The 25,301-nt window shown below is 43.2% G+C and overlaps 1 protein-coding gene across 1 annotated transcript; it reads left to right on the top strand.

Annotated features, from left to right (window-relative positions):
* Positions 1 to 1,126: 1,126 nt before the first annotated feature.
* Positions 1,127 to 23,681, top strand: LOC128240398 (reticulophagy regulator 3-like). Its single transcript, XM_052957038.1, has 8 exons — positions 1,127 to 1,544; positions 2,996 to 3,102; positions 3,420 to 3,447; positions 3,770 to 3,896; positions 4,191 to 4,275; positions 7,445 to 7,576; positions 22,314 to 22,541; positions 22,849 to 23,681. The coding sequence occupies exons 1-8, from the start codon at positions 1,372 to 1,374 to the stop codon at positions 23,427 to 23,429; spliced, it is 1,461 nt and encodes a 486-aa protein (XP_052812998.1). The 5' UTR covers positions 1,127 to 1,371; the 3' UTR covers positions 23,430 to 23,681.
* The last annotated feature ends 1,620 nt before the right edge of the window (positions 23,682 to 25,301 follow it).

The following is a 25,301-nucleotide window of genomic DNA, read 5'->3' as shown; positions in this document are numbered from 1 at the left end:
ATACAACTTGATAGTTCAAATGCATTTTAACAATACGTATATATATACGTAATAAAAAAAGTGAAATAATATTCTGTTTGAGGTGCGAAGAGATAATTGGTATTAATCTTTAAGTGTGAGAATTAGCTGTTGGGAAAGTCGGAACAAACCTTGTAGACGTATTTATAAGCTTGTAAACACAAAGGGTCACAATTCACAACGCCTGATACCTCTGTGGAATGTGACAATTCGCCATAAGACCGTCTGTCTAAAATCACCGTTTAAGCCAGTATGGTTTTGCATACGTATTCAATATAAGATTAATAATAGTTTTTTTTTCATCCTTATATATACCTGATTTGAATATAAATAACTGAATTTCATAAAATTTATAACTTATATCGAGAGCGTTACAGGGACATCAACGCCGGGATCATGGATGAGTGGGACTCATACGATTCGCATAAGGTCACCTGCGAGGAGTTCCTGAAAAATGTTGGTGCCATCTACGGCGGGCGATAGGTGTTTGGTCAAGACTGATGTTAGACAATGGACATGTCATTATACATAATATTAGCAACATAGTTATGTATAATATTTAAAGATTATTTAAAAAAAAATGAAGTTTAAACATTTCTTCTTCAACTCTATTTCGTCTTATAAAAATATCTCGTGAATAAATCTTTACATGTTTTCAAGTGTACAGATATTTTCTTTAAATCTATTTTTATCTATATCTTTGTATGCATGTATATAGCTTTGTCTCTTAAAATAAAAAAAATGAAATTACATGTTTTTTACTTATATTTAGAAATAAAATAAAAATATGTTTTCAAGTGTACAGATATTTTCTTTAAATCTATTTTTATCTATACCTTTGTATGCATGTATATAGCTTTGTCTATTAAAAAAAAATGAAATTACATGTTTTTTACTTAAACAATGTATTTAGATATAAAAAATAAAATAAAAATAAGGGCCGAAACGTCTCGGTAATCAGGGGCCGAAACGTCTACGGGATGGGGACGATTTGGTAAGGGGCCGAAAAGGTAACCGTTTGAGCTAGGGGCCGATTTGGTAAGGGGCCGATTTGTCTGGTAGCCATCTAAACGACCGTAAAGAAAACCAGTCTGTATTGTATGGAAATGAAAGTACGCGAAGTGTTCCGAGTGATAAAAACTGTCAACAAAAACTCTTGTTAATAAAAGTACGTTTACTAAGTTCCAAGCGTCTGGCTGACGAATTGAATATTGACATAGTCAAGATGACACTCAATGTGTGACATATCAAGCTTATTTCCCCATGAACCAATTATGATTCATTCATCAATTTGTCATTAATCGGTCCAGCCCAATGTGACCTGCTGACCTACCTTTAGGAAAGGTAAAGACAATGGAAAGGACAGGGGAGCAAAAAGCTGGTGAAAGAGTTCCGAGGCTTGCAGAACATTTAAATGAAACCCTTAGTCCATTTGAACCTACGATCATGAAGGTTCAGAGTTTACTTGTTTGGGAAAAGCCAGTAAAAAGTGCAATTATGATTGCCATTGTTCATGGAATATTTTGGTAAGTGTGAATTTTGACCAGCTGACTATGTCAGATCGACATTGTGACCATGTCAGATATGTTAACAAAAGAAGTGATAATGCTTTACTTAGTAAGCTTAATGTTGGTTATGTCTGGGGTATTTGATTATTAATGTCTTCTAGTTCTAAAGGTCTGATATGTACCATTCCGCATTCTTTGAAGTGATGTTATTGGTGTCAGCATGCATATATTTACACCTTACTGTGCTTCTTCAGATGAAAGCAAAGACTTTCAATTGCTTGTATGTGCAAGGGTGTGTTGTAACTGCTTAGCAACTTACTAATAGTATGTTATGAATACATTAGCTGTTATCTTTACTTTAGTATTAAAATAATGTATATTTTTTCTGAAAATTGACTCTGTCAAACAAAAGGGCACAGCAAGTTGAAGTAAAAAGGGAGCAGGGTGCTGGAAAAGAGCAGACCAGTGTCCCAACTTGCTAGTTAGGCCTAGCTAGAGCACTGCTGTAACAATGTGATTGGTCAAATGACGTTAAATAGCGGAAAAAAAGATGAAAATAAAAAAATCACATCTGACACAAGATACTCTCTATACATGTATAAGACTTTACACATAGACAGGTTGACTCTTCCGACAAAAACTGTGTTATTCGTTTTTAAAAATAGCAAGGGACTCCGAATATTCCCATGTGCAAAGTACCCCTATAATTTCGCCAAAGTAAGCACCCTACTGTACCAATTACTAGCCCACCCCTTAAATTTGTTGTTCTCACAAGTTTTTCAAATATTTTTCTCTAAACAATATTTTCAAACTTTTTTTTTTATTTGACCAGTCTAGCGACCGTTTGAAACATGACCTACATTATGTATCCTTATTTATAGACTTCCAAAGAGGGACAACGCATGTACGTACCAAAACGTAATGATTAATTCAAATTTGAGTTGCTTCGGCGATAACTTCCCCATTTTTAGGTTTTACTATTTGCTTTTTCCAAAATTGAACTTAAGAGAAGAGCGATTTATGGTATTTGAATAATTTATCACCGGTTTTATACTTTATAATGACAAATCATTAATGTCGTCTGAAAGTGCAAGGTAAAAGAAAATTAACCCCGTCATCCCTCGCGTGCAACTTACAAGGTCAGAAGTGTAAACATTGTTTATTTTTGACACAAGGTTTGGACATTTTGAGCTTCCAAGCTTTCTACTTTGGAAGTTTTCTTCAAAATTATGGACGTTTTTGTACTTCCAACGAATCAATTTTGGAAGTTATAACCCATTTCTAAGGAGTAATATACTTCCAAACTTCTTTTAATGGAAGCCCTGTTTATTATTCGTCACTTAGAATTTTAGTAAAGGTTTTGCATGTTACATGTATCTAATTTTTCTGTGATCCATGCATGTTTTTTTACCAAAACTGCAATCCATAAAATTTAAGTAGTTGAGCATGTAAGTATTTTTTTGTTGCAGGTTTTTCCTATATGGCGGTTGTCGGTTCTTCTCAACTCTGAGCACAGTTATCATGGTGCTGTACTTTCTTAGAACATGGAAGAAGAAAATATGGCCAGAAATAAGACGTATATAGACACTGCTTTGTTTTTAGTACAGTTTTGAAAACTATTTCAAACATGGTGATATAGAGGATAATTGTTTGTATAAACTTCCAGAAAGCATATGATAAATAATTATATTCATGAAGATGATAGATAAATGAATAAATATTGTGTTTGTTTTAAGTAGTATATGTTTGTTTTGCTTTGTATGTAAATAATCTAAAATTGCATCACAGTTAAACTTATTATTAATCAACTTTTATGGTTATTATAATAAATTGAAACAAGATTAAAGATACTAAAAATGTTGCATAGTGTGGACAAGTCTAATTTCATTTCAGTTCCACCGAAGATCCCTGACATGGATGAGTAAGCACTTATAACATGATATCTTCTCTGATAGAGGAATTCTGAAAATAGTACCTGTTCCGTTTAGCTGCCTTTGTGTGCTTTTATTAATTGGATGGGACTTATAAGTAAAATAAAACACTGGTACACTTTCTTTCATCATGGACTAGTAATTCATTGGCTAACACTGTCTGAACTTGTTTTATGTGAAATAAATGTTTGTGATTTTGAAAATGTAATCACCAGCCCCTAAGTGTTACGGAGCTTTCCCACTGTAAAGCCGTCATGAACTGTTACAGAGAAAATTATGTTAAACTAACAAACGTATATAATACGTTTCCAGATGGACACCAGTCCACCCGCGGCTGTTGAGTGTTCCGGAGCTGTCCCAGTATGTGGCCAGCCAAATCTATTACCTGGAGAACTGTGCAAGATGGTGGACCACTCTTCGCAAAGAGAGACCATTGAAGGTTACAGTGAAACTGGTTTAATCAGCAACAAAAACTTAGAATGTTTAGAAATTTACAAGGTATACAAAGAAGTGCTTGTAAGAGGCCATGAAAACTATGTCTTTTGATAATTTTTAATTAAAATTACTTTTATATTACACAACTACACAAGAATCATTCAAATTATAACAAGCCACATGGGCAAGGTGATGGGCAACATGGGGCATTTCCTGTTGTCAAAAAGGCAGCACAGCACATCACCCAGGGTTGATATAATACAATATGTGCATGTGCATGTTATTTCCATGATTTCAGTTCTGTATAGAGACCTGTTTTATATGTGGCTGTCTGGCAATGCTGGGTCACTACATCTCTGGAGGAATGCTTTCATATATCATCAGTGAGTACTTTAAATACTTAGTTCTGGGGTCATGATTATGAACATATTCAAGTCTGAGTTCTGGGGCCATGATTATGAACATATTCAAGTCTGAGTTCTGGGGCCATGATTATGAACATATTCAAGTCTGAGTTCTGGGGCCATGATTATGAACATATTCAAGTCTGAGTTCTGGGGCCATGATTATGAACATATTCAAGTCTGAGTTCTGGGGCCATGATTATGAACATATTCAAGTCTGAGTTCTGGGGCCATGATTATGAACATATTCAAGTCTTGAGTTCAGACTAGAGTGGCAAAATTGCAAATCTTCATTTTGTTGTAACTTTCCTTTTAGTTGAGTGTTGATGATAAAATTTGGTATTTTTAACCAGGTTTTCAACGAAAACCGGGTTATTAGAATGAGGTTGTCGTTGGGCGGGCGGGCGTCAAACATTGGTTTCTGTTCAATAACTTTAGTTAGCATTGATAGATATTGACGAAACTTGGTGTGTAAGTTGCTTATGTGGAGAGCTAGCTTGGGATTGCTTTTGAGTGGGGAGGGGCTATGGTCAAGGTCACTATTACTTAAAATAGAAAAATGGTCAATGTCACTGTTACTTGAAATAGAAAAATGTTTTTTGCCAAATAACTTTTGATAGATATTGATTAAACTTGGTGTGTGGGTAGCTTATGTAAAGAGCTAGCTTGGGATTGCTTTTGAGGTGGGTGGGGCTAAGGTCAAGGTCACTGTTACTAAAAATTTAAAAATGGTGTCTGCCCAATAACTTTAGTTAGCATTGATAGATATTGATAAAACTTGATGTGTAGGTAGCTTATGTACAGAGCTAGCTTGGGATTGCTTTTGAGGGGGATGGAACTAAGGTCAAGGTCACTGTTACTAAAAATAGAAAAATGGTTTCTGCCCAATAACTTTAGTTAGGATTGATAGATATTGACAAAATTTTGTGTGTAGGTACTAGTAGCTTATGTGAAGAGCAAGCTTGAAATTTCTTTTGAGGGGGGTGGGGTCAAGGTCAGTGTTGCTAAAAATAGAAAAATGGTTTCTGCCCAATAACTTTAGTTAGCATTGATAGATATTGATGAAACTTAGAGCGAAGGTAGCTTATTTGAAGAGCTAGCTTGGGAGGTGGGGTCAAGGTCACTGTTCCTAAAAATAGAAAAATGTTTTTCTGCCCAACAACTTAGTTAGAATTGATGGATAGTGATGAATCTTAGTGTGAATATTGCTTATATCAGGGATGATAAAATTCCGGATTAATCAGTTAATTAATGGATCTCGGTTTTGTTTCAACTAAGACAAGTCAACAAACACAAACAATGAGAAAACTGTTGCAGTTATTTTTCTGGCATAGAGCAAGAAATAGTGTTGAGACATTTGGCCTCCTTAAAAATCACAAGGGCTGATTCTGAATCAATATTCATAGAATTTGAAAGCCAGTTTGAGAGACTTAAACTGCCGTGGGACAATCTAGTTTGTGTGCCTTTGGTCTCGTGTAACACCATGAGGGGAAAGAATCTGGCTTAGGGACCAGAATACATCAAAGTCCACCAAGTCCACAACGGCTACACTGCCAAAGCATTTAAGTCCCGTTTGGATATTACTTGGTAATATATATAATAATTAATAACATTATATTCTCATCAAATGTGCAGAAAATGGAATAAATACTCTTTATATGATACATAAAAATTGAATAATTAACCTTTTACAATAAACATTTGCAAGCATGATTTATCGATATGTTGTTCATTATTATAAATCAAACATCCCACAGTGTAGACTGTTCATACACAGGCATTTGATCATAGCCAGTTGAGTTTTATGGGAAGTGGACAACTGAACCAAAATGTCAGGTACATGTCTAATGCCTGTGACTTCAGGTAAAACAAAAAGTAAATTTAACTTTGTTTAAAGACAAAGGTGTTAAACTTCACTGCTAAGATTCCTGATAATTGTTCTGATTTTGTATGTCTCGTGTTGAACATAAACCGAAAGGTGTACTCCTTGAACACTATTCTAAGGCAAAAAAGGGTATTAGAATCTCTGAAATACGGAAAGCTTCGGGGGGCTTTGCCCCCCTTTTCCCCCACCAGGGCTTTGCCGTGGACCCACCGAGGGCCTTAAGCGGCCCCCTGAACCCCAAGCAGACATTTTCAGGATTGGCAACTTGGCTCTGTTATCATCCCTGTTATATGAAGCTGCAGATTGAACTTGCTCTTACAACAAATTAATTGGCTATAATTTCTGATTGCCAATAACAAAAACCTGGTTTCGTCGCATTGCGGCGCTTCTAGTTTTTATTTGAAATTTTACAATTATCTACATTTATTTTTGTAAAATGAATTACCTAAAGAATGTAGATGACTCTTCGTTATTTAGTCAAAGTGCATTTCTGAGGCTGAGTCTAGACTCAGACTCCAGACTAATCGTAAACATGGTCTCGGTTCTTGCTATGGGAGTCAGTTAATCTGTTAATGTTGTGTTGCTGTCGTAAGTATGTGTGTGTTAATCAGATCTTAATAATATTTACCAGGGTTTTTGAGCTTCATTGGAAGGTTCTCCATTATGCATCACATTCAGATCTCCAACATAAAGGTCAATGTTACACTTGTCAAAAAACAAAAACCAACATTGATAAAAGCTATTGTTTTACATTATTGCCATAGGTGGTGTTAAGAAGCATCTTTCAGGTTGTTTGCAAATCAGAACTGATGTTTATTAATGTGTGAACAAGTCCCTGTATTTCAAAAGAGTTTACCTATTCATTAATTTATTAAACTTTTTAACCACAAACAGCATGGTTCAAAATCCATTAAAAACAGTCTCAGAAAAATTTTGTTGAGATAAATTTTGGTTCAAGATTTTGAATTTTTTTAGAGCAAAAAGCGAACTTAAGTAATTACTAATTTTTTCATTTGAGTGACTTCCTTCATATATAAAATAGCCATTTTTATTAAATACTGACAAAAAGGAATCAGAATTTAAGATGAACAGAAACAAGATGCTTTCCTTTCACATTATAGACATGATTCGAATTATGTTCTCATTTTAGTAAGAAGGGAAAGGTAAACTGAACTTTGTTTAAGAAACTGGAGCCTGGGTTTATTTCAATACTAGTAAAACAATCAACACAATGTAATATCAGAATTTAACCATATGTTTCAGTTATGAGTGGGATTCTATGGCCATGCCTACAGTACCATAACCTTCTGAAGAAATTCTACATGAAGTTTGAGCCATACTTTATGAGGCTGGATTACTCTATGAAGGTTAAAAGCAAGTGGAGATTTGAGGGAGGTAAGTTTATTATATTACATCATTGGCATGTTTGAAAAGGGTCCAAGTATTGCTTTGGTATCACTGTCATGTTGTTCAGAATGTCAGTGGTGGAGTCAGGCTTTTCAGGTTGTCTGTGGTGGCAGAGTCAGGTTGTCCAGGTTGTCTGTGGTGGGGTGTCAGGTTGTCCAGGTTGTCAGTGGTGGCAAAGTCAGATTATCCAGGTTGTCTGTGGTGGGGAGTCAGGTTGTCCAGGTTGTCAGTGGTGGCAAAGTCAGGTTGTCCAGGTTGTCTGTGGTGGGGTGTCAGGTTGTCCAGGTTGTCAGTGGTGGCAAAGTCAGGTTGTCTGTGGTGGGGTGTCAGGTTGTCAGTGGTGGCAAAGTCAGGTTGTCCAGGTTGTCTGTGGTGGGGTGTCAGGTTGTCCAGGTTGTCAGTGGTGGCAAAGTCAGGTTGTCCAGGTTGTCTGTGGTGGGGTGTCAGGTTGTCCAGGTTGTCAGTGGTGGCAAAGTCAAGTTGTCCAGGTTGTCTTTGGTGGGGTGTCAGGTTGTCCAGGTTGTCAGTGGTGGCAAAGTCAGGTTGTCCAGGTTGTCTGTGGTGGGGTGTCAGGTTGTCCAGGTTGTCAGTGGTGGCAAAGTCAGGTTGTCCAGGTTGTCTGTGGTGGGGTGTCAGGTTGTCCAGGTTGTCAGTGGTGGCAAAGTCAGGTTGTCCAGGTTGTCTGTGGTGGGGTGTCAGGTTGTCCAGGTTGTCAGTGGTGGCAAAGTCAGGTTGTCCAGGTTGTCTGTGGTGGCAGAGTCAGGTTGTCCAGGTTGTCTGTGGTGGCAAAGTCAGGTTGTCCAGGTTGTCTGTGGTGGCAAAGTGTTAGGTTGTCCAAGTTGTCTGTGGTGACAAAGTCAGGTTGTCCAGGTTGTCTGTGGTGGCAGAGTCAGGTTGTTCAGGTTGTCTGTGGTGGCAAAGTCAGGTTGTCCAGGTTGTCTGTGGTGGCAGAGTCAGGTTGTCCAAGTTGTCTGTGGGCGGGTGACAGATTGTCCAGGTTGTCTGTGGTGGCAAAGTCAGGTTGTCCAGGTTGTCTGTGGTGGGGTGTCAGGTTGTCCAGGTTGTCTGTGGTGGCGTGTCAGATTGTCCAGGTTGTCTGTGGTGGCAGAGTCAGGTTGTCTCTGGTGGAAAAGTCAGGTTGTCCAGGTTGTCTGTGGTGGGGTGTCAGGTTGTTCAGATTGTCAGTGGTGGCAAAGTCAGATTGTCGAGGTTGTCTGTGTTGGCAGAGTGTTAGGTTGTCCAGGTTGTCTGTGGTGGCAAAGCCAGGTTGTCCAAGTTGTCAGTGGTTGCAAAGTCAGGTTGTTCAGATTGTCAGTGGTGGCAAAGTCAGGTTGTCCAGGTTGTCTGTGGTGGCAAAGTCAGATTGTCCAGGTTGTCTATGGTGGCAGAGTCAGGTTGTCCAGGTTGTCTGTGATGGCAGAGTCAGATTGTCCAGGTTGTCTGTGGTGGCAAAGTCAGATTGTTCAGGTTGTCTATGGTGGCAGAGTCAGGTTGTCCATGTAGTCTGTGGTGGAAGAGTCAGATTGTCCAGGTTGTCAGTGGTGGCAAAGTCAGGTTGTCCAGGTTGTCTGTGGTCGAGTCAGGCTTTTCAGCCTGTCAGTGGTGGCAGAGTCAGGTTGTCGAGGTTGTCTATGGTGGCAGATTCAGATTGTCCAGGTTGTCTGTGTTGGCAGAGTCAGATTGTCCAGGTTGTCTGTGGTGGCAGAGTGTTAGATTGTCCAGGTTGTCTGTGGTGGCAAAGTCAGGTTGTCCAAGTTGTCAGTGGTTGCAAAGTCAGGTTGTTCAGGTTGTCTGTGGTGGGGTGTCAGGTTGTCCAGGTTGTCAGTGGTGGCAAAGTCAGGTTGTCCAGGTTGTCTGTGGTGGCAGAGTCAGGTTGTCCAGGTTGTCTGTGTTGGAGTCAGGTTTTTCAGGCTGTCAGTGGTGGCAGAGTCAGGTTGTCCAGGTTGTCTATGGTGGCAGAGTCAGATTGTCCAGGTTGTCTGTGTTGGCAGAGTCAGATTGTCCAGGTTGTCTGTGGTGGCAGAGTGTTAGGTTATCCAGGTTGTCTGTGGTGGCAAAGTCAGGTTGTCCAAGTTGTCAGTGGTTGCAAAGTCAGGTTGTTCAGGTTGTCTGTGGTGGCAGAGTCAGGTTGTCCAGGTTGTCAGTGGTTGCAAAGTCAGGTTGTCTGTGGTGGCAGAGTCGGATTGTCCAGGTTGTCTGTGGTGGCAGAGTCAGGTTGTCCAGGTTGTCTGTGGTGGCAAAGTCAGGTTGTCCTGGTTGTTTGTGGTGGCGGAGTTAGGTTGTCCAGGTTGTCAGTGGTGGCAGAGTCAGGTTGTCTGTGGTGGGGTGTCAGGTTGTTCAGGTTGTCAGTGGTGGCAAAGTCAGGTTGTCCAGGCTGTCTGTTGTGGCAGAGTCAGTTTGTCCACGTTGTCTGTGGTGGTAAAGTCAGGTTGTCCAGAATGTCTGGGTTGGGGTGTCAGGTTGTCCAGGTTGTCTATGGTGGCAAAGTCAGGTTGTCCAGGTTGTCTGTGGTGGAAGAATCAGTTTGTCCAGATTGTCTATGGTGACAGAGTCATGGTTGTCCAGGTTGTCTGTGGTGGCAGAGTAAGATTGTCCAGGTTGTCTGTGGTGGCAGAGTCAGTTTGTCCTGGTTGTCTATGGTGACAGAGTCATGGTTGTCCAGGTTGTCTGTGGTGTCAGAGTCAGATTGTCCAGGTTGTCTATGGTGGCAGATTCATAGTTGTCCAGGTTGTCTATGGTGGCAGATTAAGGTTGTCCAGGTTGTCTGTGATGGCAGAGTCAGATTGTCCAGGTTGTCTGTGGTGGCAAAGTCAGATTTTCCGGTTGTCTGTGGTGGCAAACTCAGATTGTTCAGGTTGTCTGTGGTGGCAGAGTCAGGTTGTCCATGTAGTCTGTGGTGGAAAAGTCAGATTGTCCAGGTTGTCATTGGTGGCAAAGTCAGGTTGTCCAGGTTATCTGTGGTGGAGTCAGGCTTTTCAGGCTGTCAGTGGTGGCAGAGTCAGGTTGTCCAGGTTGTCTGTGGTGGCAGAGTCAATTTGTCCAGGTTTTCTATGGTTACAGAGCCATGGTTGTCCAGGTTGTCTGTGGTGGCAGAGTCAGATTGTCCAGGTTGTCTATGGTGGCAGAGTCATAGTTGTCCAGGTTGTCTATGGTGGCAGAGTCAGGTTTTCCAGGTTGTCTGTGGTGGCAAAGTCAGATTGTCCAGGTTGTCTGTGGTGGCAGAGTCAGGTTGTCCATTTTGTCTGTGTTGGCAGAGTGTCAGGTTGTCCAAGTTGTCAGTGGTGGCAAAATCAGGTTGTCCAGGTTGTCTGTGGTGGGGTGTCAGATTGTCCAGGTTGTCTGTGGTGGCAAAGTCAGGTTGTCCAGGTTGTCTGTGGTGGGGTGTTAGGTTGTCCAGGTTGTCTGTGGTGGGGTGTCAGATTGTCCAGGTTGTCTGTGGTGGCAGGGTGTCAGGTTGTCCAAGTTGTCAGTGGTGGCAAAGTCAGGTTGTCCAGGTTGTCTGTGAGGGCAAAGTCATGTTGTCCAGGTTGTCTGTGGTGGCAAAGTCAGATTGTCCAGGTTGTCTGTGGTGGGGTGTCAGGTTGTTCAGTTTGTCAGTGGTGGCAAAGTCAGGTTTTCCAGGTTGTCTGTGGTGGCAGAATCAGGTTGTCCAGGTTGTCTGTGGTGGCAAAGTCAGGTTGTCCAGGTTGTCTGTGGTGGCAGAGTCCGATTGTCCAGGTTGTCTGTGGTGGCAAAGTCAGATTGTTCAGGATGTCTGTGGTGGCAGAGTCAGGTTGTCCATGTAGTCTGTGGTGGAAGAGTCAGATTGTCCAGGTTGTCAGTGGTGGCAGAGTCAGGTTGTCCAGGTTGTCTGTGGTGGCAAAGTCAGGTTGTCCAGGTTGTCTGTGGTGGAGTCAGGCTTTTCAGGCTGTCAGTGGTGGCAGAGTCAGGTTGTCCAGGTTGTCTATGGTGGCAGAGTCGGATTGTCCAGGTTGTCTGTGGTGGCAGAGTCAGATTGTCCAGGTTGTCTGTGGTGGCAGTGTTAGGTTGTCCAGGTTGTCTGTGGTGGCAAAGTCAGGTTGTCCAGGTTGTCAGTGGTTTCAATGTCAGGTTGTTCAGGTTGTCTGTGTTGGCAGAGTCAGCTTGTCCAGGTTGTCAGTGGTTGCAAAGTCAGGTTGTCCAGGTTGTCTGTTGTGGCAGAGTCAGGTTGTCAGGTGGCAGAGTCAGATTGTCCAGGTTGTCTGTGGTGGCAAAGTCAGGTTGTCCAAGTTGTCAGTGGTGGCAGAGTCAGGTTGTTCAGGTTGTCTGTGGTGGCAAAGTCAGGTTGTCCAGGTTGTCAGTGGTGGCGGAGTCAGGTTGTCCAGGTTGTCAGTGGTGGCGGAGTCAGATTGTCTGTGGTGGGGTGTCAGGTTGTCCAGGTTGTCAGTGGTGGCAAAGTCAGGTTGTCCAGGTTGTCTGTGGTGGCAGAGTCAGGTTGTCCAGGTTGTCAGTGGTGGCAGAGTCAGGTTGTCTGTGGTGGGGTGTCAGGTCGTCCAGGTTGTCAGTGGTGGCGGAGTCAGGTTGTCCAGGTTGTTAGTGGTGGCAGAGTCAGGTTGTCTATGGTGGGGTGTCAGGTTGTCCAGGTTGTCAGTGGTGGCAAAGTCAGGTTGTCCAGGTTGTCTGTGGTGGCAGAGTCAGGTTGTCCAGGTTGTCTGCGGTGGCAGAGTGTCAGGTTGTCTAGGTTGTCTGTGGTGGCAAAGTCAGGTTGTCCAGGATGTCTGGGGTGGGATGACAGGTTGTCCAGGTTGTCTATGGTGGCAAAGTCAGGTTGTCCAGGTTGTCTGTGGTGGCAGAGTCAGATTGTCCAGGTTGTCTATGGTGACAGAGTCATGGTTGTCCAGTTTGTCTGTGGTGGCAGAGTCAGATTTTCCAGGTGGTCTATGGTGGCAGAGTCATAGTTGTCGAGGTTGTCTATGGTGGCAGAGTAAGGTTGTCCAGGTTGTCTATGGTGACATAGTCATGGTTGTCCAGGTTGTCTATGGTGACAGAGTCATGGTTGTCCAGGTTGTCTATGGTGGCAGAGTTAGGTTATCCAGGTTGTCTGTGGTGGCAAAGTCAGATTGTCCAGGTTGTCTGTGGTGGCAGAGTCAGGTTGTCCATGTTGTCTGTGTTGGCAGAGTGTCAGGTTGTCCAAGTTGTCAGTGGTGGCAAAGTCAGGTTGTCCAGGTTGTCTGTGGTGAGGTGTCAGATTGTCCAGGTTGTCTGTGATGGCAAAGTCAGGTTGTCCTGGTTGTCTGTGGTGGGGTGTCAGGTTATCCAGGTTGTCTGTGGTGGGGTGTCCCATTGTCCAGGTTGTCTGTGGTGGAAGAGTCAGGTTGTCCAAGGTTGTCTGTGAGGGCAAAGTCATGTTGTCCAGGTTGTCTGTGGTGACAAAGTCAGATTGTCCAGGTTGTCTTTGGTGGGGTGTCAGGTTGTTCAGGTTGTCAGTGGTGGCAAAGTCAGGTTGTCCAGGTTGTCTGTGGTGGCAAAGTCAGATTGTCCAGGTTGTCTATGGTGGCAGAGCCAGGTTGTCCAGGTTGTCTAAGGTGGCAGAGTCAGATTGTCCAGGTTGTCTGTGGTGGCAAAGTCAGATTGTCCAGGTTGTGTGTGGTGGCAGAGTCAGGTTTGCCAGGTTGTCAGTGGTGACAAAGTCAGGTTGTCCAGGTTGTCTATGGTGGAATCAGGCTTTTCAGGTTGTATGTGGTGGCAGAGTCAGGTCGTCAAGGTTGTCTATGGTGGCAGAGTCAGATTGTCCTGGTTGTCTTTGGTGGCAGAGTCAGATTGTCCAGGTTGTGTGTGGTGGCAGAGTGTTAGGTTGTCCAGGTTGTCCAGGTTGTCAGTGGTTACAAAGTCAGATTGTCCAGGTTGTCTGTGGTGGCAGAGTCAGGTCGTCCAGGTTGTCAGTGGTTGCAAAGTCAGGTTGTCCATGTTGTCTGTGGTGGCTGAGTCAGGTTGTCAGTGGTGGCAGAGTCGGATTGTCCAGGTTGTCTGTGGTGGCAGAGTCAGGTTGTCCAGGTTGTCTGTGGTGGCAGAGTCAGGTTGTCCAGGTTGTCTGTGGTGGCAAAGTCAGGTTGTCTGTGGTGGCAGATTCACGTTGTCCTGGTTGTCAGTGGTGGCAGAGTCAGGTTGTCTGTGGTGGGAAGTCAGGTTGTCCAGGTTGTCTGTGGTGGCAAAGTCAGGTTGTACAGGTTGTCTGTGGTGGCAGAGTCAGGTTGTCCAGGTTGTCTGTGGTGGCAGAGTGTCAGGTTGTCCAGGTTGTCTGTGGTGATAGGGTCAGATTGTCCAGTTTGTCTATGATGGCATAGTCAGATTGTCAAGGTTGTCTATGGTGGCAAAGTCTGGTTGTCCAGGTTGTCTGTGGTGACAGGGTCAGATTGTCCAGGTTGTCTATGGTAGCAGGGTCAGATTGTCCAGGTTGTCTGTGGTGGTAGAGTCAGATTGTCCAGGTTGTCTGTTGTGACAAAGTGTTAGGTTGTCCAGGTTGTCTGTGGTGGCAATGTCAGATTGTCCAGGTTGTCTGTGGTGGGGTGTCAGGTTGTTCAGGTTGTCAGTGGTGGCAAAGTCAGGTTGTCCAGGTTTTCTGTGGTGGCAAAGTCAGATTGTCCAGGTTGTCTATGGTGGCAGAGCCAGGTTGTCCATGTTGTCTATGGTGGCAGAGTCAGATTGTCCAGGTTGTCTGTGGTGGCAAAGTCAGATTGTCCAGGTTGTCTGTGGTGGCAGAGTCAGGTTTTCTATGTAGTATGTGGTGGCAGAGTCAGATTGTCCAGGTTGTCAGCGGTGACAAAGTCAGGTTGTCCAGTTTGTCTGTGGTGGAGTCAGGCTTTTCAGGTTGTATGTGGTGGCATAGTCAGGTTGTCCAGGTTGTCTATGGTGTCTGTGGTGGGGTGTGAGGTTGTCCAGATTGTCTATTGTGGGTCGTCAGGTTGTCCAGGTTGTTTATGATGGTGTATCAGGTTGTCCAGTTTGTCTATTGTAGGATGTCAGGTTGTCCAGGTAGTCTGTGATGGCAGAGTCAGGTTGTCCTGTTTGTCTATGGCGGGGTGTCAGGTTGTTCAGATTGTCTATGGTGGGGTGTCAGGTTGTCCAGGCTGTCTATGGTTGGATGTCAGGTTGTCCAGTTTGTCTATGGTGGGGTGTCAGGTTGTACATTTTGTCTATAATGGGGTGTCAGGTTGTCTATGTTGGGGTGTCAGGTTGTCCAGCTTGTCTATGGTGGTGTGTCAGGTTGTCTGGTGGAGTGTCAGGTTGTCCAGGTTGTCTATGGTGGGGTGTCAGGTTGTCCAGGTTGTCTATGGTGGGATGCCAGGTTGTCTATTGTGGGGTGTCAGGTTGTCCAGGGTTGTCTATTGTGGGGTGTCAGGTTGTCCAGGTTGTCTTTGGTGGGGTTTCAGGTTGTCTAGGTTGTCTATGGTGGAGTGTCAGGTTGTCCAGGTTGTCTAGTGGGTTGTCAGGTTGTCCAGGTTGTCAATGGTGAGGTGTCAGGTTGGCTGGTGGGGTGTCAGGTTGTCCAGGTTGTCTGTGGTGGGGAGTCAGGTTGTCCAGGTTGTCTATGGTGGCAGAGTCAGATTGTCCAGGTTGTATGTGGTGGCAGAGTGAGGTTGTCCATGTTGTCTGTGGCGGCAGAGTCAGGTTGTCCAGGTTGTCTATGGTGACAGAGTCAGATTGTCCAGGTTGTCTGTGGTGGGGTGTCAGGTTGTCCAGGTTGTCTGTGGTGGAAAAGTCAGGTTTTCTGTGGTGGCAGTGTCAGGTTGTCCAGGTTGTCTGTGGTGGCGTGTCAGGTTGTCCAGGTTGTCTGTGGTGGCAAAGTCAGGTTGTCCAGGTTGTCTATGGTGACAGAGTCATGGTTGTCCAGTTTGTCTATAGTGGCACAGTCAGGTTGTCTGTGGTGGCAGAGTTTCAGGTTGTCAAGTTTGTCTGTGGTGGCAAAGTCAGGTTGTCCAGGTTGTCTGTGGTGGGGTGTCAGGTTGTCCAGGTTGTCTGTGGTGGCAAAGTCAGGTTGTCCAGGTTGTCTGTGATGGCAGAGTCAGATTGTCCAGGTTGTCCGTAGTGGCATGGTGTCAGGTTGTCCAGGCTGTCTGTGTTGGCAGAGTCAGGTTGTCCAGGTTGTCTATGGTGACAGAGTCATGGTTGTCCAGGTTGTATGTGGTGGCAGAGTCAGATTGTCCAGGTTGTCTATGGTGGCAGAGTCATGGTTGTCAGGTTGTCTATGGTGGCAGAGTCAGGTTGTCCAGGTTGTCAGTGGTGGCAAAGTCAGGTTGTCCAGGTTGTCTGTGGTGGCAGAGTCAGGTTGTCCAGGTTGTGTATGGTGGCAGAGTCAGGTTGTCTGTGGTGGGGTGTCAGGTTGTCCAGGTTGTTAGTGGTGGCGGAGTCAGGTTGTCCAGGTTGTCAGTGGTGGCAGAGTCAGGTTGTCTGTGGTGGGGTGTCAGGTTGTCCAGGTTGTCAGTGGTGGCAAAGTCAGGTTGTCCAGGTTGTCTGTGGTGGCAGAGTCAGGTTGTCCAGGTTGTCTGTGGTGGCAGAGTGTCAGGTTGTCCAGGTTGTCTGTGGTGGCAAAGTCAGGTTGTCCAGGATGTCTGGGGTGGGATGACAGGTTGTCCAGGTTGTCTATGGTGGCAAAGTCAGGTTGTCCAGGTTGTCTGTGGTGGCAGAGTCAGATTGTCCAGGTTGTCTATGGTGACAGAGTCATGGTTGTCCAGGTTGTCTGTGGTGGCAGAGTCAGATTGTCCAGGTGGTCTATGGTGGCAGAGTCATAGTTGTCCAGGTTGTTATGGTGGCAGGGTAAGGTTGTCCAGGTTGTCTATGGTGACATAGTCATGGTTGTCCAGGTTGTCTATGGTGACAGAGTCATGGTTGTCCAGGTTGTCTATGGTGGCAGAGTCAGGTTGTCCAGGTTGTCTGTGGTGGCAAAGTCAGATTGTCCAGGTTGTCTGTGGTGGCAGAGTCAGGTTGTCCATGTTGTCTGTGTTGGCAGAGTGTCAGGTTGTCCATGTTGTCAGTGGTGGCAAAGTCAGGTTGTCCAGGTTGTCTGTGTTGGAGTGTCAGATTGTCCAGGTTGTCTGTGATGGCAAAGTCAGGTTGTCCTGGTTGTCTGTGGTGGGTTGTCAGGTTGTCCAGGTTGTCTGTGGTGGGGTGTCCCATTGTCCAGGTTGTCTGTGGTGGAAGAGTCAGGTTGTCCAAGGTTGTCTGTGAGGGTAAAGTCATGTTGTCCAGGTTGTCTGTGGTGACAAAGTCAGATTGTCCAGGTTGTCTGTGGTGGGGTGTCAGGTTGTTCAGGTTGTCAGTGGTGGCAAAGTCAGGTTGTCCAGGTTGTCTGTGGTGGCAAAGTCAGATTGTCCAGGTTGTCTATGGTGGCAGAGCCAGGTTGTCCAGGTTGTCTAAGGTGGCAGAGTCAGATTGTCCAGGTTGTCTGTGGTGGCAAAGTCAGATTGTCCAGGTTGTGTGTGGTGGCAGTCAGGTTTGCCAGGTTGTCAGCGGTGACAAAGTCAGGTTGTCCAGGTTGTCTATGGTGGAATCAGGCTTTTCAGGTTGTATGTGGTGGCAAAGTCAGGTCGTCAAGGTTGTCTATGGTGGCAGAGTCAGATTGTCCAGGTTGTCTTTGGTGGCAGAGTCAGATTGTCCAGGTTGTCTGTGGTGGCAGAGTGTAAGGTTGTCCAGGTTGTCCAGGTTGTCAGTGGTTACAAGGTCAGATTGTCTGTGGTGGCAGAGTCAGGTCGTCCAGGTTGTCAGTGGTTGCAAAGTCAGGTTGTCCATGTTGTCTGTGGTGGCTGAGTCAGGTTGTCAGTGGTGGCAGAGTTGGATTGTCCAAGTTGTCTGTGGTGGCAGAGTCAGGTTGTCCAGGTTGTCAGTGGTGGCAGAGTCAGGTTGTCCAGGTTGTCTGTGGTGGCAAAGTCAGATTGTCTGTGGTGGCAGATTCACGTTGTCCTGGTTGTCAGTGGTGGCAGAGTCAGGTTGTCCAGGTTGTCTGTGGTGGGAAGTCAGGTTGTCCAGGTTGTCTGTGGTGGCAAAGTCAGATTGTACAGGTTGTCTGTGGTGGAAGAGTCAGGTTGTCCAGGTTGTCTGTGGTGGCAGAGTGTCAGGTTGTCCAGGTTGTCTGTGGTGACAGGGTCAGATTGTCCAGGTTGTCTATGGAGGCAGTGTCAGATTGTCCAGGTTGTCTATGGTGGCAAAGTCTGGTTGTCCAGGTTGTCTGTGGTGACAGGGTCAGATTGTCCAGGTTTTCTATGGTAGCAGGGTCAGATTGTCCAGGTTGTCTGTGGTGGTAGAGTCAGATTGTCCAGGTTGTCTGTGGTGACAAAGTGTTAGGTTGTCCAGGTTGTCTGTGGTGGCAATGTCAGATTGTCCAGGTTGTCTGTGGTGGGGTGTCAGGTTGTTCAGGTTGTCAATGGTGGCAAAGTCAAGTTGTCCAGGTTTTCTGTGGTGGCAAAGTCAGATTGTCCAGGTTGTCTATGGTGGCAGAGCCAGGTTGTCCATGTTGTCTATGGTGGCAGAGTCAGATTGTCCAGGTTGTCTGTGGTGGCAAAGTCAGAATGTCCAGGTTGTCTGTGGTGGCAGAGTCAGGTTTTCCATGTAGTCTGTGGTGGCAGAGTCAGATTGTCCAGGTTGTCAGTGTTGACAAAGTCAGGTTGTCCAGGTTGTCTGTGGTGGAGTCAGGCTTTTCAGGTTGTATGTGGTGGCAGAGTCAGGTTGTCCAGGTTGTCTATGGTGTCTGTGATGGGGTGTGAGGTTGTCCAGATTGTCTATTATGGGGTGTCAGGTTGTCCAGGTTGTTTATGATGGTGTATCAGGTTGTCCAGTTTGTCTATTGTAGGATGTCAGGTTGTCTAGGTAGTCTGTGATGGCAGAGTCAGGTTGTCCAGTTTGTCTATGGCGGGGTGTCAGGTTGTTCAGATTGTCTATGGTGGGGTGTCAGGTTGTCCAGGCTGTCTATGGTTGGATGTCAGGTTGTCCAGTTTGTCTATGGTGGGGTGTCAGGTTGTACATTTTGTCTATGTTGGGGTGTCAGGTTGTCTATGTTGACGTGTCAGGTTGTCCAGGTTGTCTATGGTGGTGTGTCAGGTTGTCTGGTGGAGTGTCAGGTTGTCCAGGTTGTCTATGGTGGGGTGTCAGGTTGTCCAGGTTGTCTATGGTGGGATGCCAGGTTGTCTATTGTGGGGTGTCAGGTTGTCCAGGGTTGTCTATTGTGGGGTGTCAGGTTGTCCAGGTTGTCTTTGGTGGGGTTTCAGGTTGTCTAGGTTGTCTTTGGTGGGGTTTCAGGTTGTCCAGGTTGTCTAGTGGGTTGTTAGGTTGTCCAGGGTTGTCTATTGTGGGGTTTCAGGTTGTCTAGGTTGTCTATGGTGGGGTGTCAGGTTGTCCAGGTTGTCTAGTGGGTTGTCAGGTTGTCCAGTGGGTTGTCAGGTTGTCCAGGGTTGTCTATTGTGGGGTGTCAGGTTGTCCAGGTTGTCTATTGTGGGGTGTCAGGTTGTCCAGGTTGTCTTTGGTGGGGTTTCAGGTTGTCTAGGTTGTCTATGGTGGGGTGTCAGGTTGTCCAGGTTGTCTAGTGGGTTGTCAGGTTGTCCAGGTTGTCAATGGTGAGGTGTCAGGTTGGCTGGTGGGGTGTAAGGTTGTCCAGGTTGTCTGTGGTGGGGAGTCAGGTTGTCCAGGTTGTCTATGGTGGCAGAGTCAGATTGTCCAGGTTGTCTGTGGTGGCAGAGTGAGGTTGTCCATGTTGTCTGTGGCGGCAGAGTCAGGTTGTCTGTGATGGGTGGCAGAGTCAGGTTGTCCAGGTTGTGTATGGTGGCAAAGTCAGGTTGTCTGTGGTGGCAGAGTCAGGTTGTCCAGGTTGTCTGTGGTGGCAGAGTGTCAGGTTGTCCAGGTTGTCTTTGGTGGGAGAGTCTAGTTGTCCAGGCTGTTTATGGTGGCAGAGTCAGGTTGTCCAGGCTGTCTATGGTGGGATGTCAGGTTGTCTAGGTTGTCTATGCTGGTGAATTCACCATTGTGCATAATGAATGTGTACTTCTGGCCAAGTTTTTACATTTGAAAGTAAAAGTAAGAGAAGAGAAAATAATGTCATTCTTTGGTTCAAATGTATGGATGTATATGAGCACGTTTTACCAATTTTAGCTTGTCCAGGCTGTAACTTTGCCATGCATTGGGGAATCTCAATACATCTTCACACAAATGTTTACCATAGCATGGCAATACAGCGTGTCACCTGCAAAACCCCTGTCTTAAGGTTAGAGGTCAAGATCACAATGGAAATCAATATTTATTTTGGCTTGTTTGAAATCACTGTCTTGCATAGCCATCAACATTCCAGCTATAAGAACTGTTCCATGATTGTTATATGTCAGGCTAGACATTGTTGGCCTTTCGCTGACATCTGGTGCTGCAATTTTATTATTCAATGATGCAATTTGACGAATATTGCAATTCCTTGTAAGATCAAAGTTTTTCTCAATGGAAATGGTGTAAAAAAGCAATGAATGCAAATAAAATCAAATTTATTGACTTTTAAAAAAAATTACAGGTAAGTGAAACAAAGTCACAATACAGTCCTCCATAACCACCCAGATTGGACCAACAACCTTTCTTTCCTTGTGCCTGCCATTGTGCTGCAGCTCCTTCTTACACAGCAAATAGACAAACCTCCTGCTGCTGCCTACAACATTTCCTTTTTAACAGCATGCTCAATCCTAAATATGGTTGCCTCCACATGCTTGGTGCAGCTGTCTTAAGGATGGACATGCATAGGATATCAACTCCCACTGTGTGACCTGGCCTGGCTTGCACTTCTGGCTTGGGTTGCTGGTGCTTCATGTACAAGGGGCATATAGTTGTAATGTTGTAAATACAATATATACATGAAGATTTTTTTACTATTAAGATATAAACAAAAGTTTAACTGTGTCACCCATAATATTATACTGTTGAACACCGCTATTCCGAACACCGTTTATCCAAAATTATCGCTATTTCGAATTATTTTTCGGTCCCGATTTACTCCTTCTTTGTTTAACTAAATTTTTAATCTTAAATCCGAAATCACTAGTCCGAAATAATGGCTATTCCGAAGTAAAAATTACGGTCCTGATTTGGTATTTCACACCTATTTATCAATTCTTATTTCAAACTCGATCATGTCATAGTTTTTCACACCAATCTTCGAATGCACTCGGGTAGCGATTTGAGGTGACAATGGAGCACAATTAGCACTTGTTAAAGAATGACATTGAGCATGCGTATGTTACAAACATCGATGTCAGAAAATGAGCGATTCATTTGCGTGATGTAGGGTGTATATAGCTGCTGGTTAACAACCTAAATATTATTTGAAAATGTCTATCTCATCAGATTCAATTGCCGCATTGCACACTCGACTCGCTATTGAACAATCCGTGCTATGTTCCGAATGCATACATGTGCTGTCATTTTGTTTTAAATGTTTTATGTTGTTTTAATTAAAAAGTATAATGACGAATTATTTGTCATTTATGAAACAATAAATCAACACAAATTTTTGTATACAAATGATAACTCAATTGAATGTATCGTATTCGTAACGAGTGATCGACATTGCAATCTTCACAACTTAGTATTTCATGTCATCTTTAATTCGCGAACGCTGTCACTTTCTGAAATTGTTATTCCGAAAAATCACTTTTCCGAAATAATTTGTTGGGTCCCTACGATTTCATATTAACGGTGTTCAACTGTATAATTTGGCAACAGTGTGCGTTTCTTGCTGTATAGGGAGGTATGGATATCATGGTCCTAGTGCATTTCCTCCTTCAATTTGTGTCAAAGCTGGATAGTGTTAGGGCCATATGCATTTTGATTCCCTGAACAGTGTTATTTACCATGCTAGAAAAGAAAGTACACTAAATTAACCGAAATCTGTTACCCTGTCCACTGTTGCTTAAACGGCGTCACCAGAGATATATGGGTTGACTTAAGCTAGACTACCTGGAAAATAATGTAAGTGTCTAACTCTGTAAAATAACTTGACAAATTTGTCCTATTGATTTAGCGTCATCCTCGTTACCGAACATGAATAAAATCTTCATTTTGGCAATATGTTATATGATTAAAAGAATCTTACATGAGTCGCCATTTAATACGATAAGTAACTAACTTGAGTCTCCTGTTTGGGTAGAAATATCTTGACGTGAGCGCACTTGTGTAAGCCGATAACGAGGGTTGGATTTTTCAATCCAGACCGGAAACACATGATTGATATTTTTCTTGTATACCTAAAATTATCAATTTGTGGAAAAATTTACAAAGAAAAAGCTTTTTTGCACACTTTACCAAAAAGCGCATGCAACACTGTTTACTGATGTCATGCAGAGTAATAATTTTGGATAATTATTAAATAGTTCCTCTAAAAATTGCTATTTTGATTTTTATTCATTTTCAGTTTTAATTTAAGAGTCTTGCATTACTTTATTGAAATGGCATAATGTACTTTTTGTAAACCCCCTACATAAAAGAAATAAGAAATGGCACGTTGTTGCGCATGATTCATCTTACATGGAGGGGGTGTAAGACAGGTTTTTCCAGCACTGGTCACATGACCAAAAACACACGTCCGGTATGCAAAAAAACATTTTTTTAAACAAGTTAAGGACAAAGCAAATATATAGTTGTAAGGTTGTAAAGATAAGTTCATGTATGATAATGCACTTTTTTGTGTGGAGGATACATAGAATCGACCTATTCAAATGCTTGTTCATACCAAACACCTCTGTTTTAGACAAAGCCCCAATTTTGATCAATGAGAACACCGATGACGAGGGTCACCTGGCCACATCCCAATGTGCTGACAATGAGAGTGATTTGGAAGATTTCTATCCAACGGACCCTGCCCTTTCGGCAGCCCTTGCCCGGGCGATAACAGACAGTGAAGATGAAGGAGGGACTCCCAATATGCCTCTCACACCCAGAATGTCTAAGGAACCCTCAGTTGCCAATAGTGATGAAGGTAGGTTTATTGTCATGTGTTAACAATAAGTGAAGTTGAGTTAGGGAAGCCCAGAATGCTCTCCCGTCTGTCCAAAGAGCCCAAGGAGTGGTTTATAGTGATGAGGGCATGGTGGTCTTAGTGTGTGATCACTGTGTAATCTTGTTAAATTGTAGTAATAACAAATACGTGTAGTCAGATAGTGACGGTAATGTTGCGAGAACCAATACAGTTTACAAACAGAATGTACAAACTTTGTTCAAGTTTTCATAAATATTAAGACTATGGAGGTGCTCTGCCTTTCATATGCATGATTCCTGTATTCCAGAAAACAATGTCACAGATGACACTGTGAATGACTTTACCCCCAGTATTGACATCATGCCTTCCTTTGAGGATTCACTCGACCACACTGACGACGAGTTACTGGGCATTCCTGATGAAAGGAAGCCACCACGGATCAGTCGAGAAAGTTCTGCAGACAGTATGAGATTTATTCCTTCACACTTTGAAGATTCAGACATTGATGAAGGTGACCAGATGGTGCCGGGACGTGTTGAAATTGATACAGACGCTGCTGCACGTGAAATTGTATCTCAAGCCTTTGCTTCAGTGATGGGCTCGGCAATTAAGAGTTCTTTTCTTGGACAACTTCAGAATCTTCAGAATCTTGCCTCTGGTGATACGGATCAGAATACTGGTAAACGTCAAGCTTCTAGGGAGACTGAAGAGAGATTTGCAAGCACCTATAGTGATTCAGAGGATGAAACTTTGGCATTAAGCGATCATGCTCGAAGAGACGTTCATAAGGAAAAGAAGGATGCACATGATGATACAGCAAGTTTGGACATTGAAGAAGAATTTGACTTCCTTGATGAATATGAACTAGGAAGCAGCGTAGAGAAATGATTCTGGTTAAACTATATGTTTTAGAACTGCATTTGTAGTCAAGAAGAAGGATAAAATAACAAGGTTTCTTTTCTGAACAACGGTATGTATGTGTGTGAATTGCACAGACATTGTTGTGGTCATACAATTTACTTTGATGCAGAAAGTAACCATTTTTGGTTGTTTAATTATTGAGGTTTGGTATAAGCTTTTGAAAAGTAACCCCAATTTTATAGTTATGTTTGTAAGAAAAGATAAAAAATTTAAAAATTCTGTTGTCATATTTTTCCTGTGTTTTTTAGTTTTTAGCTCTACTGGCCAAAGGCTTATGCGATGGTAATGTGTACGTCGTATGTGCGTCCGTGCGTGCGTCTGTAAACAATTGCTTGTAAAGAGGATACAGTCTTCAGTTTTGATTGTTTCTTGATGAAACTTGTACAGTATTTAGATATCCATCAGTGCTTGGTGCCTTTTGAAAACCAGTGAACGAAGTCTATTTTTAGCCAAGTTTACATGTAAAGTCAAGTCTAGGGCTAAAGGGAGACAACTTGCTTTTTTGTTCTGCATTTGATTTTGTGAATGCTCTCTCTTGTTCTTGTTGAAAGGCCAAAGGCCATTTTTAGCTTTATTGGCCAAAGTCTCTGTCGTTCGCGCATCCGTCAAACAACAGTTGCTTGTGAATGTTTGTTCAAATTATGCCCCTGGGGTCATTACTGGCCATCTCCTGGGGTTCACTGGTTTGGTATACTTAAATTTGGAATGTTTGAAAACTTTTTTGTCTGAACCAGCTATGCAGACCCTTGCTATTTTGAATAAGGCATAATTTAGTGGTCCACTCAATGGTTGTTCAAATTATGACCCTGGGGTCAAAACTAGCACTGCCCCGGGGGTCACAAGTTTCCTAGAGACTTATTTAGGAAATATTTTCAAAATCTTTTTGTTTCAAACCACAAGGCTTGTATCTTTGATATTTGTTGTGGAGCATTATATGATGACTGTCGAGCAAAACAGTTGAAATTATGTCCCTGGGGGGCAGAAAAATCTTGTCAGGAACCATATCATGGTAATGATTTGTCAGATTATGTTGAAACTTGGTCAGGATGTACCCCTTGATTAAATATGGGCTGCTTGTAAAAGTGTAAAAGTGGGTCACATGGGGTCAAAAACTAGGTCATTAGCTCAATTCTTAGAAAAATCTTTGGAAAAATCTTTGGAATACATTAGAGGCATTATGTCTAAAATTCATGAAACGTGATCAGAATGTTTTCCTCGATGAACTCTTTGACATGTTTAAAACTGGGTCACATGTGATAAAAAAATTTAGAAAACTAGGTCACATGTGATAAAAAATCAGGTCACTAGATCAAATCTTCCAAAAATCTTGTCCGAAACCATTTCATGGTAGTGATTGGTCGAAATATGTTCATACATGTATGACTGAACACATGATAATAAATATATGTATTTTATGATGATTTACTTACATCAACTTCCATTATAATCGATTATGTTAGGTTATAATCAATAATCACCAACATAAAGCTCCTATGAGCTTGAAAATAACACACAGTGAACATGATATACAGATACCTAAAAATGTCATCTTCCACTATTTACTGTTAACACTTCAGACATATCTGAACTTTCACTTTGAAACCATTCAAATTCATAGAAACTATTACAAATGTTACTCTATATATACAAAACTTTTATTTCAAATAATTCCAATTAAACTCAATGTTATATCCAACGTTCATAACAGTCCATTTCTCTGCAGCCATATTAAATGTTAATCTAGGAATATTCCACCTACTTTTCATTTCCAATCCATGAACTTTGTCTAATCAGGTGGGGGATATCAATTCAACGAATTTGCTTGTTATTTTTAAAGCT

The sequence above is a fragment of the Mya arenaria genome, chromosome 1 (assembly GCF_026914265.1).
Source record: "Mya arenaria isolate MELC-2E11 chromosome 1, ASM2691426v1".
Taxonomy (NCBI): Eukaryota; Metazoa; Mollusca; class Bivalvia; order Myida; family Myidae; genus Mya; species Mya arenaria.
This window is presented reverse-complemented; position numbering and strand designations above follow the sequence as displayed.